General features: G+C 35.9%; 1 protein-coding gene across 1 annotated transcript in view; it reads right to left on the bottom strand.

Moving 5' to 3' along the window:
- Lrp1b (LDL receptor related protein 1B) overlaps positions 1 to 15593 on the bottom strand; it is a 1445827-nt gene that overhangs the window by 446543 nt on the left and 983691 nt on the right. The window contains 4 exon segments of the mRNA XM_050139953.1: positions 4369 to 4740; positions 7684 to 7808; positions 8088 to 8239; positions 8372 to 8498. Of these exon segments, the coding sequence (XP_049995910.1) occupies positions 4369 to 4740; positions 7684 to 7808; positions 8088 to 8239; positions 8372 to 8498 (776 nt within the window).

Raw genomic sequence — 15593 nt, 5'->3', positions numbered from 1 at the left:
GAGCCACCTTAGTGTTGGCAAGAGACTTGAACCTTGAGTGGCTCCCAGGAGCCCAAGGCGATGTCCCCAGTTAGTCCCTTGGGAAGCTGAGGATAGGGAACCTGAACTGACCCTATCCTATAGCAATACTGACGAATATCTTTCATATCACCATAGAACCTTCATCTGGTGATGGATGGAGATAGAGACAGAGACCCACACTGGCCAATCTTTTTTTTACAAACTAACGAGAAACAAATGATATAAACAGAGGTGGCTCTTCCATGTCCTGGACACACAGTTCCAAATAATCAAACAAAACTTATATTAATTACAAACTATTTCTCCTATAGATCAGGTTTATTACTAACTAGCTTTTACATCTAAATTAACCCATTTCTATTAATCTATTTATTGCCATGTGACTGTGAATTTTACTTGTCTGTTGGCATGTTGTTTCTTGGGTGACTGCTCACATCTCTCTGGACTTTGCCCCCTCCCCCCATTGAAGTCCTCAGATTTATTGTTTTGCCTAACCTTATACTATACAGCTGTTGGTCAAATATCTTTTATTATTAACCAATGTGAACAATATATATTTAAAATGTAAAGAAGCATCCCAAAGCATTTCTGATTTCTGATGACTCACTGTCAGGAAAAGTCTAAGTTAATTAAAATATTTTAAATTCCATATTTTGTAGGTCTTTGAAATATTTGATAAATACCTATCTATGTGAAATATATCATTTTATACTTAGGAAACCTAATTAATATGACTATAAGTTTGGCTATTATAGGTAAATACTTTATTTTTGTATTTCTATATTTTTTTAATTATATATTAAAATTTTAATTGATCTGTATAAAATATCTTAAACGGAAGTAGAAATATACATACAGTATAACAGTTAACATTAAACTTATAGCAATAAACTAAGATCCACACCAATGTAAATCTTTTTTACAATTTTTTGGATTAAAGTAGATTCAATAATCTGCAACAATCAACACTTCTTTCATTATGTCTGTATTATAGTTTTATCATTTGTGTCTCTCAGACGGGCAATTGTGTGGTGGGAAGGAAAGGAGTAATATAAAGCTTTTAGGTGACTGTGGATACATTCTTACTAGGCAGCACAGAACAAGGATAGCTGTGGGTAAATGTGGTATAGACTCTGAAATCATGGTGTTGAATTTTTCACAACAAATTACACTAAAATGCATTTGCCTTTCTCCTGCTTTGAACGGATCACTTATCCCTTTCATTTGCAAAAACATTGCTTCTCTGCTTACACATTTCTTCCAAGGTTGACAATTCTGTTAGGCTGTGCTATAAACTCACAGACCTTAGAAATTACAAACCTCACCGGAAAAGCCTCAAAAGAGTTGGGAACCTGTCAAGTTACTGTTATGAATTAGTGTTTTTTTTTAATAAATAACTTATTTAACTTAATTTTAAAACTATTATTTGCAGCAAACATCGTAGTGAAATAATCTGCCATGCACCCAGGTGTGTATCATTACTGCCATGCTATTCTTCTTTGGGAGGGAATGTGGTACTTCTTGGGGAAAGTGCCAGCTGATGCAATCAATCAAATGCCTATCTTCCTTCAGAAGACAACCTACATTCCTTATGTATATTGTCTCTTTCATCACACGAAATGCTGAATAGATCTGTATTGAAGGATCAAGATTGGATAAAAAACAAATAAACTAAACCTAATATTACCCTTTCTTAAAAATTTTTGCTAAAGAAACCTAGCTGTTTTTCCTCCATATAAATTGAAGTGAAAGGTACAGTGACCCCCAGTGTAGCAGGATACACTGTGTTAGTGGAAATGAAGGTGCAATTACAGCTGGTGCCTTTATAACCTCAAAGCAAAGGTCAGCTCTATGAAAAAGACCGATATTAGAACACTTATGTATTTGAGAATGGTATTGTTTTTTGCTCACAGTAGTACACTTGGGAACCCCAGGGATTCACACTTGGAGAAGCACAGGCCTAGAGTCATGCATCTCACCTGTTTCCCACCACCTGACCCACTCACCTGATGTTTGCTATCTACCCAGGCAATGTTCTTAACTCAGTTCTGCACAGCACCACCTTTTAAAACTTTCATGAGATTCTTCACCAGGTCTCTTTTTTATTCTCTAAAGGCTTCAGGTATATTTTAGATCTACTGTATTACCTGGTTTGTTTGCTTGCCGTTTTCTTCATTAAACTATAGCTTCTAAAGTTATCTGAAGAGATATTCATCCTTTACCACCAGAGCACCTAAACTGTACCTCACAAATAAATTAATTAGTATGCTGTGTTCAATACGATCACTTGCAATGATGAACTCTATCAGAGTGAAAAATGTCAAACTGAAAAGTAATATAAATGTAAGCCTCATATAGATATACCCAAAGAATCAATTAATATCAAATATGAATGAATTCTATGATTAGTATAGTTACATAGTTGTTACATACACACACACATACACATACATACACACACACAAGAGAGAGACAGATAGACAGACAGATAGAGACAGAGAAAGAGAAGTTAAATTGGCCTCCACCATAAATATACAAATTAGTATGAAATTTTTAATAATTATAGTAACTTTTTTCTTTTTTCTTCCTTCCTTCCTTCCTTCCTTCCTTCCTTCCTTCCTTCCTTCCTTCCTTCCTTCCTTCCTTTCTTTCTTTGTTTTGTTTCTGAGACAAGGTTTCTCTGTAGCTTTGGAACCTGTCCTGGATACTAGCTTTAGAAGACCAGGCTGGCCTCGATCTCACAACGACCTGCCTGCCTCTGCCTCCCAAGTGCTGGGTAAAGGCATGCTCCACCACCACCTGGCATAGATACTAAATGTTAATTATTGTCAAGCAAATGTGTATGAATATAAAGAAGCTTTATAAATTTATAAATTGTAAAATGATTATTGGAAAGCTTTGTGATAATAATTCTTCTCATAGACAATGGATTAAGACATAAATTAATTGAACATTTATGTTCAACCACCTGTAAGAAATAAAAAACACAGTTACTGGCTTGGTGATTTGGTTTCAGTTTTCTGCTTAAATTTTCTTCCAGGTTTCTATATTACACAAATATTTACAGATATGAATGAGCACATTTATCCAAACAAATATGAATTGTAATATTTAATATATTTATGAGATACATAATTCATTTATCAATATTAGATAAATAAAACAGTGTACACTGGGTGCAAAATTAAGTGTATGCTTGCCAAAAAACAAGATTCATTTGTGGACTGAAATAAATGTTTGAAATGTGTCACCATGGTCGGCTAGGTGTCTAACACATTGATAAATAATTCTCTTCTAACCCTGGTGGTGGTGGCACACGTCTTTAATCCCAGTACTCGGGAGGCAGAGGCAGGTGGATCTTTGTGAGTTTGAGGCCAACCTGGTCTACAAGAGCTAGTTCCAGGAAAGGCTCCAAAGCTAGAGAGAAACCCTGTCTCAACACCCACCCCCCAAAAAACCCCACCCCCCTGCCAAAAAAAAACAAAAACTCTTCTATAGTAAAGGATGATGATACATAGGTTTACATAAAGAGCTATAGAACATGGTGTTCTCAACTCCAGTGAGATGACATTGACTTTGGTGAAGTAGACATTTCATGTTTAAACCTATATTACTTAAAAAGTCGTTATACATGTATATATAATATTGCAATTTAAAAATATGGAAACAAAGATTGATTCAGTATAGCACAAAAAAAGTAACAGGGAATAAACAGAAATTGCTAAGTCATAGCAGAGAATGTATGTGAAGATGTGGGTATTCATGAATATCGGATGACAGGAATGAAGTTTCTGTACATTGTGTGGATGGCTCACATTGAATGAAACATGAAATTTGGATGATTACAAAAGGTTTTTTTCCCGTGCTTTTTATTTGTTTTACAACTTAGAACCTTGTGCTTGCCAGAAAAGCTCTCTTACTACTAAAATGAATCTTGACGCTCAAATCGTTTCTTTCACATCCCCTCTTCAAGCAATATCCACACGCTAATGTTAGATAATTTTTCCGAAACTATGATTAACTGAAAATCATTAGAGCTACTTTAATGTTACCATTTGACCCTCACTTGAAGGAGATCAATTAAAATGATTATGTACTGACATATTACCAGTATCACAAGACTCTTAAGCAGCAAACATAATGATAAAACACTGCAGATATGATGAACACTACTGTTTACAGTACATGTGGGTACCGGCTGCTTTGACACGGGTGGATTGATGGACGATAGAATCCTCACCATTCCTGAGCATGAATTCTGAGGAGTGAAATTGCACCATGCACATCCCACTGTTTGTTTTCTCTAACCTCAAATGACACACAAGGAACTTAAAAGTTTGTACTTACTTTCGACTATGACTTGTCTATCTTCCCAGTTATCTTTAATCAGCTGGATATTCCCGAAGTGTGCATCACTGTAAAAGATCCGATTGGTACCTTCTCTTTTTTGATTGTAGTCAAAAGCCAGAGCTATGATATTCTTGAAATATTGTGGGTTCTCATAAGGCCTTACTGGGGAATTTAGATTTGTTTCATCAGAAAGATGTATACTTTTCAATATTGTCCTTCCTGAATATAGTAAATAGCCCTCATGCCTTAGACAAGTAACTCCATCCTCAGCCAAATAGCCATGGGCACAGGCACAGGTTCTCCTGGAATTTCCTCGATAAAGACAGAGTTGCTTACAGCCACCATTTTCTTTGGCACAGACATTGGTCCCTGAGAAAGAGAAAACACCCAAACAAACAATCATTTTTTTTTGCCTTATGTTTGAAAAGTTTTATCCTATCTCTAATTGAAATATTACAACAAGTATAACTATATTTTTAAAGATATGCCAATAAAAAATAAATACAAAACAATGATAAATTTTTTAAATCAAAGGTTTTAGTTTCTTAAATTTCAACTTGAAATATATATTTCAAAGCCAAAGAAAAGCGTGAAGATTTGACTGACTAAGGCAAGAGATTTAGCTTACACCACATATTCTTTATCCATCCTTCTATTACTAAGTGTCTAGACTGCTGATTCTAGAACTTGGCTATTGTGAGAAGGCCATATTAAACATACATATTCACATATCCTGTTGTATGCCGCTTGAGAATGTTTTGAGTAAATACCTAGCCATGGTATAGTTGGATCATATAGTGCCATTTTTAATTTCACGAGGAATCTCCATATGCTATCCTGTAGTAGTGGCCAAACCCTTTTAGTCTTCATGAAATATGCTAAAGGTTTTGTGTGGCTCCTGGAAAAGCTCAAAAGTGTTTTCCTCCCAGGACTAAGGGAAGTAACAAGTACAGAAGAACAGAACTGCTATTTGTGAGAAAGTTGGAGCCTCAGAAAATCTGCCCTATATTCTCAGTGATAAATAATACAAAGAAGATGGAAAAAGGGGAGGAGAAAGAGGTGACCCAAAAACTTCCAGAGGCTTGGCAGAGGAGATGAGAATGCTGGGAAAACTCCCCCAGCATTCTACAACAGAAGTAGAAAGCCACTTTTTGACTTTTAGAAGGTCCCTCCTTGTAGAGTCAGCAATTAGGTAGATCTAGAAACAAAGAAATTTGTCTTCAGAGCTGACTCTGAAAACCCAGAACTGGTCACAGGACAGAACAAGTGGGAATTGACCCATGAAAGGAGAAAATTGAATCAGAAAGTTAGAGTGTGTTCTACAAGGTAGAAAACTAGCCTAGGACATAAATTTAGAGTGTGACCTATTAAGGCACCACACCTACAAAGCCCCCCCCCCCCCAGCTGAGGCATTTGCAGTACCATCTCTTGAAACCTGCCCACACACATGTTGGATTCCCCTCTGTATGCTGAAAATACCAATGGCTAAAAAAGGACTTCTTTGAGCCCATAACAGAGCAAAGCAGAAGGAACTAGGCAGGAGAAAACTAAAGTGAATGCTGGGAGAAAGAAAAGTGGGGCTGGAGAGAAGCCATGCAGCCTCCACCAGAGACAGACTTTGCCAGTAAGCCACCACTGCCACTTGGTCATACACAGATTAATGTAGATGGGTTAAATTAATATATAAGCTTTAGCCAATAAGAAGCTAGAGCTAACGGACAAATCAGTGATTTAAATAATATAGTTTTTGTGTGATTATTTGGGGACTCTGAGCATTCAGGGAGCAACAAGAGGCCCTCCTCCTACACACTGGGCTGCCCAAAAAGGAACAGCGCATGCAGTTCTCCTCAGAAAGGAAGTGTATAGTACCACAACCCAAAGATTGCACAGAAAAAAGCCTAGGCCCTGTACAAATTTAGGGACTCCTTACTTCTTACTGAAACCATCTTTGTCTATGGTACAGCTATGCCTGAACTGTCCTTGCCCTGTAATCAGATTGGTGACTACATTAATCATCATATAGAACCTTCATGCAGTAGCTGATGGAAGCAAATGAAGAGATCCACAGCCAAGCACTGGGCCAAGCTCCCAGAGGCCAGTCAAAAAGAAAGAGAAGAAATCATATGAGCAAGGGGGGAAACCCACAGAAATAGCTGACCGGAATTAATAAAAACTAACGGACTCTAGACTGACAGCTGGTGAGCTTCATGGGACCAAACTAGGCCCTCTCCATGTGGGTGACAGTTGTGTGGCTTGGTCTGTTTGTGGGGCTCCTGGCATTGGGACCAGGCCTTATCCTTTGTGTATGAACTGGCTTTCATGAGCTCATTCCCTGTGGTGGGATACCTTGCTCAGTCTTGGTGCAGGGAGGAGGAGCTTGGTCCAGCCTCATTTTAATTGTGGCAGTCTTTGTTAACTCCCTATGGGAAGCCTTACCACCTCTGTGGAGTGGATGAGTGGTGGTGGAGGGGGGATGGGGGACCTGAAGGAGAAGAGGGAGGGTAAAAAATGGAGGGAAGGGAAAGTATAGTTGATATGTAAAATGAATATTTTTTTTAAAAAGGTAGTTGAATGCATTGTTTTAAAAGGATAGGTTTTATAATTAACGATCTTTGGAACATGTAGCATGTTAATTCAAAACACAACCTGAAGTCACTGAGAAATCATGTGATGCTCTTAGAAGTACCTGTGAAGCACAGAGGAAATCTCAAATGGAATGGCTTTGTAATTCTTCATCTCTTATACGTGAGGCATAAATGTCTCTAATTTTAAAAGATCAAGTATGCTCTTGATGTTTCTTTGTAAGGCAGACTCTATGCTACTAAGCCATTATTGCTATCTTCAAAATTATTAAAGTTCGTTCATATACAGAAATTGAATAAAAAGATTTTAAAAATAAACAAAACCATTTTCAAAGAAGCAAGGATTCAGAAATACACATTTAAGACAACTGTTTACAGAGTCATAACAACTTTTATCCTAAAAGATAATCCAAAACAAAAAAATTCAGTTGCCTCTCTAACATCCTAGTTGTGCTTTGTACTTTTGTCATTATATATTTAGCAAGGTTTTAAAAACATATTTATTAGTACAAACCCATTCTCAAGTCTTGTCTCATAGATGTGTATGAAAAAAGAATATAAATGTATATAGACTATTGTATCTTTATTTCCTTTATCTTCTCTATGATTTTTATAAAAGAAAATCATTAAAAGGAATTTTGAGGCTTTGAACATAATACAAATTAATATTTAAAAATAAACGAAGCTGATACAAAACACATTGATTGTATATTTCATTAACTGTGCTGACCTTTCTCTCTTACTCGATTAAAAATTTTGATCTCCTTTAGGTTGACTCCAAGTCCGGTTCTCATGGTTACTGCTTCCGTGGCATCATTCTTGTGGCCCCTTCTGACCGACCCATTGGCGTGTGCTCTGCCAAAAGTTGAACGTACTAATTAAAATCAAGCTGGGTAAAACTGAAGAGAAGAGATAGCTCAAGCAGAAGAAAAATAGACTAGTTTTAGTGTGTGGTGCTGAAATGCTTGACCACAGAATTGCTAGAGACCCTTGCTGGCCTCTTGTGTAAAAATTACATGGTTTTGTGAAATTCTTTCTGTAACCTTGCTAAGGGGTGGTTAATCCTACAAGGGCAAAGAAATGGCACTGAAATAACATTTCGAGGCTCAAATACTTATGAAAAAAATAAATTACCTGTCAGACCAGTAGATGTAAGCCCCAAAGACTGCGACTGAAAACAGATCCACGCTGCTCCCAGACAGCACCACCTCACGGTTCCCGCCAGTGTCAAGGTCAATTCTTTCTATCTTGTCTGTGCGAGCATCACACCAGTACAATTTATTTTCCTACACAGTGATTTGAAAGCAATAGTACAAGCGGTTTTGATTATTTATTAAGAAAATTAGGGAATATTAAAAGGAGAGCACTGCAAGCTGGACATGAACACATGTTAGAATCTTAAAAGCAATCCAACAGACCTCATAGTCAATGGAGATGCCATTGGGCCATGCTATTCCCATGCTTACAATCATGACCTTCTCAGAGCCATCTAGGTGAGCCTTCCCAATGCAGGGCATCTGTCCCCATTCCGTCCAGAACAAGAAGCTGAAATGAAATTAATCATTTATAACAATGAACAGATTAAAGTGCAACAAATGTAACTGCAAAATGACAGCAAAGCTCTTAATTGTATCTTGTTCATAACAGAACCAAATAATAAACCAGAGAACTCAATTGACAAATATCTCTGCAGTTGCTAGTAGAATTTTATTATAAAGCATATTTAACCAGGTATAGAAATCACAAGGATGGAATACAATAAAGACAAATATTTTAGCATTTGATTTATATGATGTTTCAAGGATTGGCAAACACATAGAGACCAAATGTAAATTGGAATTTATGAGAAAATAGAATGAGGGAGTTGCTTTATTAAACAAGTTTCTTTCAGTGCTTTGAAAGAATCAATAACATATACTCATTCTATCTGAAATTTTTTCTCTAACTTGGTGACTAATTTTCAGCTTCTCCTTCATTAGGTCCCTGGTGGCTCTTTGATTATCCCTGCATCGTTAATTCTACATCAAAACAGCAGAGCACACGGACTAATGTGGAACATTATACTTGCCCTTTTTTACCTTCTTAATCATTTGAATAATTTTTTCCTGCACTAGATTATGGGCCCAATAAAACAGTGTTTTGTTTTGTTTGCTTGCTTTTTTTTGTTTCCCTCAGAATGTATATACAACATCCAATAATTATATTTAAAATTTTAATCTAGTACTATTTAATTTATGCATCTATACACCAATGACTGTAACTTTCAACCTTAACCTAACACCTAAGTGTAACTATTGTGATTTAAATTTTAAAGATGCACATGTGATGTTATCCAAAAGTAATTTCACACTTACAAAAGAAAGCATTTCACTTTAATAATCTGAAAAGCTGCTGTGAAAGAATATGTAATCCAGAAAGATAAGATAAAGTGCTATGAGAAAAAAATGATACAAAAGGGAATGTAAAGAATAAAGATACTGACTCATTCATATTTTTTAGCTCATTCATTCACAAGTTTAGCATTTATATGACAACAGACAACCATACTTTTAGCTAAATACAATTCTTTGTAAATTTGAAGTTATACACACACGAGTTTTGAACTTAAGAATAACAAACGTTTAGAAAACTATGGTATATAGTTTCATATAAGAAACCTAAGGCTGAGTGCTAGAGATCTGAGTGCTGGACATCTGGCTCAGAGGTTAAGAGCACTGACTGTTCTTCCTGAGGTCCTGATTTCAATTCCCAGAACTACATGGTGCCTCCCAACCATCTGTAATGAGATCTGGTGCCCTCTTCTGGCCGGCAGGCATACATGCAGACAGAACATGAAAAAATAAATATTAGGGAAAAAAAGAAACCTAAGGACAATCTGCTTATTTTATATACTAATATAAATTATTAATTTGAAACTCTTAAACTACATAAAATATATACATTCTACTTATTCATGTTACTTTTAATTATTTTAAGAGTTGATTCTTTTTTATAGCTGTATAAAATATATTTGTTGGTATGTGACAACATAATGAAAGGGGTGTGACTAGAATTTCAATTACCTGAGCCCTGAAAACATTATTATTCATATTTATGAACCTAAAAAATAATGTCAAGACTTTTTTTAATGTCAAGACTTTGAAGTAACTTTTAAGACCTATAAGTGCATAAAAATAAAAACCAGTTGAACAAATACCAGTGAGTTAGTGATACCCTATCATAAGGCCTTTTTTTTTTTATTCTTCACATCTTTTTTATTGAGCTCTACATTTTTCTCTTCTCCCTTCCCTCATATGGTCTACTTTCAATGTATTAAAAATATTAATTGGTGAAAAAAATGTATGACGTCATTTAATTCTCTACAGACAAATGTCATGATTGCTCAAAGGCAGGCGCTGTTGGATTACAATGGAGGCACTCTGGCAGTCAGTCATTCGCATCACCTCTTAGTATTCAAATAGGGATGGAAATGCATACAAGGAACCTTTTACTTAATAATAATCCATTTACAAATGCACCAAATGAGGAAGACAGCATGATTTTAAGGGAGCAGTGTTATATACATTTAATTAGTAAATCATCATGTGTCCTCCAAGCTTTGTGAAAGCAGATTCTGGGATCATAGAAGCCCTCACTTTCTCCTGTAAAGCTCCCTCCTTGGCCCCTTAAGCTCTTAAAACAAGAAAAGGAAGACAGCAAAGAGCTAAATTAAAAACACTATGCCCTTGAGAAGAGCTAGAAGGTAGGCTCTTTCCAAACAAGATTACCATTTATCCTATAATTTAAAAATGCCTACAGTGAAAAGGAAAGCAGAAGTCTATCTATGAAGAATTTGGGGAACGCTGCCTGCTTGGAATTTTCTCAACTGCCTGCCTTGACTTTTCCAGTCAGTTTTTGCTTGAATAATAAAATAAGCACCCAATTTGAGAGTCACTATTTGATGCTATTTGTTTTGCTTTGTTGATGTTTTCACGTTTCAAGTCTCACTTGAGGGGACATTTCTCCACCTATGGTTTCTCTCAACCTGGAACTCCAGTTGATTTTCCCAGTCAATTTCTTTTGGACACCTACAACCCCATGGTACGGGAGAATTGTCTGTATTCTGTCAATCATGTTTTAAATAAACAATGATTGGTCAGACAGGAAGTATAGGTGGGTAAACCAGACAGGAAGTAGAGGTGTGGAGATGAGAACAGGAAAATGCTGGAAAGGAGGAAGCCCATTCCTCCCATTCCAGCCCAGACCACCAAGACCTGTCCAGCTGAAAGGTACCCAGCCACGTAGCTAACATAGATAAGAACAATGGGTTAATATTAGCTACAAGAGCTATTAAGAAGACTGAGCTAATGGGCCAATCAGTTTATAATTAATGCAGACTCTCTGTGTAATTTTCTTTGGGGCTTGCCAGCTGTGGGGTACCGGGCGGGACTGAAACCCCAATGATCAGGCTCCTCATTTTACAACCCCACAATTTGATGATATTACCTTTGGTTTTCCCTCTTGTAGGTTAATTTATTCGTTTCTGGAACCTGTTGTGAGCACTTGACTGAATGATGTCTCACTCATTCCTTTTTTTTTTTCTGATACTTGTTATTTATTCTTTTATTTTTGTTTCTTGTAACTTTAGTAACCGACTCATTCAAATCCAAATGCCCAACAATTGCATGTAATTCTGTGGAAGAGCACTGACTATTTTTCCAAAGGACCCAAGTTCAAATCCCAGCACCCACAAGGCAGCTCACAACCTGTCTGTAACTCATCTCAGAAGATCTGGCATCTTCACACATACATGCAGGCAAAACACCAATGCAAATAAAATAAAAATAAATAAAGTTAAAAAAAAAGAGTGACCTAAAAAGATACTCTACTATACAAAGCCAAGTATAACTGCATGATAATGATTTTATGGTTTATTAACTGATCAATTTAATAAGGTCAAGAGATTTTTCGATGCACCAAAATCAAATAATACCTTACAAATGCAAGCCCAAGATTACTAAAAGTAGAAAGTTGACTAAGAACATAAAATACAGACAGAAGAGTTGCACTCCAGAATTGGGACCACAGCCCAACTGAGGGCATGCTTAGCAGCTGTGAAATGTTTATCATATGGGATGATAGGGAGGAGAAAATGAGCTACAGTGTAAGTGTACGTATGTAGAATATTTGCCGCAGAAAATAGTACCTCTTTCCCAGAAAAATTTAGATATTGTCTAAATCAAATTCTATGTTCAATTAAAATTTGGGGGGCAACAGATTATTTGTTAAACTAATATGAAAAATAACATTTTTATAAAAAAAATTACTGTATGATGCTCAATCAAGACAGGCATCATATTTCCTAGTTCCTAAGACAGGAATGCAATGTTTAGCTTTATGTACAATTTTATGCTCTGCATTTTTAATCAAATCTTTTCATGTCATGCTAAGATTTCCCATACTTTTGAAGCATAGTAAATGACTTTTCAGTATAAAGAAATTACTACATTCAATTCTGCCAAATTCCAAGGAGCTGCCAAAAAGTAGAAAAATCCAGGAGGAGAAAGTTGACTTTTCAAGAGGAACTAAATTCCTAGGTGGTTCCTGTTTTGCATTTGGCTACATTAAAAAAGACTTTGAGTCTCTATTGTTTGAAAACAGGCTTCGGGCCTACTTTACATGGCACATTTATATCGTGAATTTAGCTATTTACTCTATTATGGTCCCCCTCTCTCTTGACAGTTTCACCTGCCATATGTTAATATCAAACAGAATTGCAAAATGCTGTTTTATGTCTAAGCTAGAAATTTGAGCTTTTAAAATTCTATGATAATATTACTTGGAGATAATTTTGAATACTTTTCATAAACCTTTTATTTTAATTCTTTTTCTACTTGATTCAAGACAATAAATACATGTGTGCCAAATTGTAGACCGACACCTGTCACTGGTATTTTTAAAAGCTAGTAATTATTTTTTATAAATCGTTTGTACTCTTAGCTACAAACATGAGATTTTTTTCTCATAAATTTCTTCATGTGGCTCTTTATGAAATGCTTTCAACAAAAAGTGAGGCTACATAGAATATTCTAATATTGATATAAATATAAAAGTTTTCTTCCTCCTCTCTCTGTCTCTCTGTCTCTCTCTCTCTCATACACACACACATACACACACACACACAAGCACATGTCCGTTTTTATTTTTTCATCCTCTAAGCTGTCATGCATTACTACTAGTGATCATATTAACACACTGATTAAATCCTAGAAACCCATTCCTTAGTTTATATATGGAGTGTTGAATGTTAGCCCAATAATTTTTGAAAGTGTAACTTGTAAGTTCTACAAGTGAGAATGTTGAAGACATGTTCAAACATAAAACTCATCCATGAGTAGAACTCAGAAGAAAAATTTAACACATATAGGAAATGAAAACTGAAGATCATCAATGTTAAGAAGTCAAAGAGAAGAAAATGTTTTACAGATATAAACCTGATAGAATACTAATATTCATAATATACAAAACTAAATAGAAAACATCTCTATAAAATATAGGCTAAGAAACTGAATAGTCCTTAAAAGAAGAAATCTAAATGCCCAATCATATTTTTTTTAAATTGTCATTAAAGAAATGTGAATTAAAATCATTTAAAGAATCTACTTCACTGTAATCAGAATGGCCATCATCAGGAAAGTAAATGACAACAAAAGCTGGTGACAATGTGGAAGAAGGGGAATGCTTTTTCACTGTTGGTTAGAGATTAAACTGCTGTGACCACCATGGAAATTTTGTGGATAGTTCTCAAAACATTAAAGCTAGAACCACCAAATAACTCAACTATGCTGTTCTTGGTCTCAGATACAGAGACAATTATATATCATGTTTTCTGCAAGCAAATCAAACTAGATGTCCATCAATTGGTAATCAGATAACAAAAATAGGGCATATGTATACAATTGAATTTTCTTCATCTTTAAAGGAAAATGATATTATAAAATCACAGAACTGGAATACTTATTAAGTGATATAACCCAGGTTTCTGAAACACAAACGCCTGTGTTCTCTCTCATATGTGGATCCTAGTTTCTGATTTCTATACATTTATTTATACAAGAGTGTGTACAGAAGCAAGGAAACTATGAAGAGGCCCAGGAGAGTAGAAAAAAACTCCAGGGGAAAAAAAATGGGCTGGAAAAGGTTAAGTGAAAAAATAGAGTGAGGAATGTGAGGAACACAGGAAGAAAGGAGGGTCAACACAAATAAGTGTGGATGTGAAAACTATACAGAAAATGTTTATTTGGTAAACTTATTAAAAATAAAAATAAAAAAGGAATTGAATGGAGTTTTCTTGAATGGATGAATAATGCTTCTTCCAGGAAACATAGATGATGTGGGATTACCCTCTGTATGTTATGAATATGTTTTCTTATTATTGGTTATTTAAGAACATTATTTGGTCAATGCCTTATTAGAATAAAGCCAGGTGGGAAATCCAAACAGAGATATAGAGAGAAAGTAGGCAGAGTTAGAGAGATGCCTTGTAGCTGCTAAAGAAGACAGACACTGGACTCTTACCAGTCAACCACAATCTCATGACAATACATAGATTAATAGAAATGGGTTGATTCAGTTAGTAAGAAGCCTAAGCAAATAGGCCAAACAGTGTTATAATTAATATAGTTTTTCTGTGATTATTTGGGTCTGTGTAGTCAGGAAACAAATGAGCAATCTCTGCCTAAAAAAGTCTTGGTTACTTTCAAGAATTAGATGGTAATACCTTAATACTGATAACATAATATGTGTTGGTTGCATAACATAAAGAAACCAAGTGGGAACTCAGCTGGAAGATTCCTCCCTGAAGGCTAGCTTTCACAGTTTTAGAAGATGCTGTGCAGGCTGCTGGATGGGAAATGTCATCACAGTCATATTCAGCTGTAAACTCTTTATGTGACAATAATGACCTGCCAGGCACCATGTGCCCATTGGTGCATTAGCAATTTGATTCTTTGGAGGATAAACAACCCCCTTTTTTTTTGTTTGCATTTGAAGTCCACTTCAGAGAAGGGAATTTGTTTGTAGTACTATAAGTCTGGTAAAAAGCCATAACTGAAGAGGATGTAGCTCTTAGTGGGGTAGGTCCTGACTGTTTTGGCAAATGAACATGATGTGCCTTTCAAATTGTCTTCTAAATATTTATGATTAGGCTCATACATTAATAATGCTCTCAACTTTGGTCATAAATGTTTCTTTTTGTTTTTCTTTTTTAATGAGTGGTAGTTAACACATTATTACCGAAACCCATGAATGGAGAAAGTACTGAGAATAAACAGCATCATGCTTGACCCTAACTGGACAACGATTGCACTGCCCAAGGCTCATAGAACATTTTCAAAGGCAAGGCAGAACATAATTGTAAGAGCCACTTAAAGAGAGGGGGAATTGAGGTTTGCTGTCTTTGGTGTGTCAGAGATACTGCACACTCTTGAACTCTCAGCAGCACTGATTGCCTCCAGAGGACCTACTTCAGAGTGGGCCCAGAAGCTTTCCATCACAAAGGTGAAAAAAGTACTCAGAAGGCTCGTAACATCACATCCCAGAGGACTTTTTGGTACTTTATGCTTGTTAAGGACTCCACAGCCTAAGAGGTATCACCCAGCC

Source organism: Alexandromys fortis, unplaced genomic scaffold (genome assembly GCF_014885135.2).
Source record: "Alexandromys fortis isolate MF-2015 unplaced genomic scaffold, M_Fortis_MF-2015_v1.1 scaffold_33, whole genome shotgun sequence".
Taxonomy (NCBI): Eukaryota; Metazoa; Chordata; class Mammalia; order Rodentia; family Cricetidae; genus Alexandromys; species Alexandromys fortis.
This window is presented reverse-complemented; position numbering and strand designations above follow the sequence as displayed.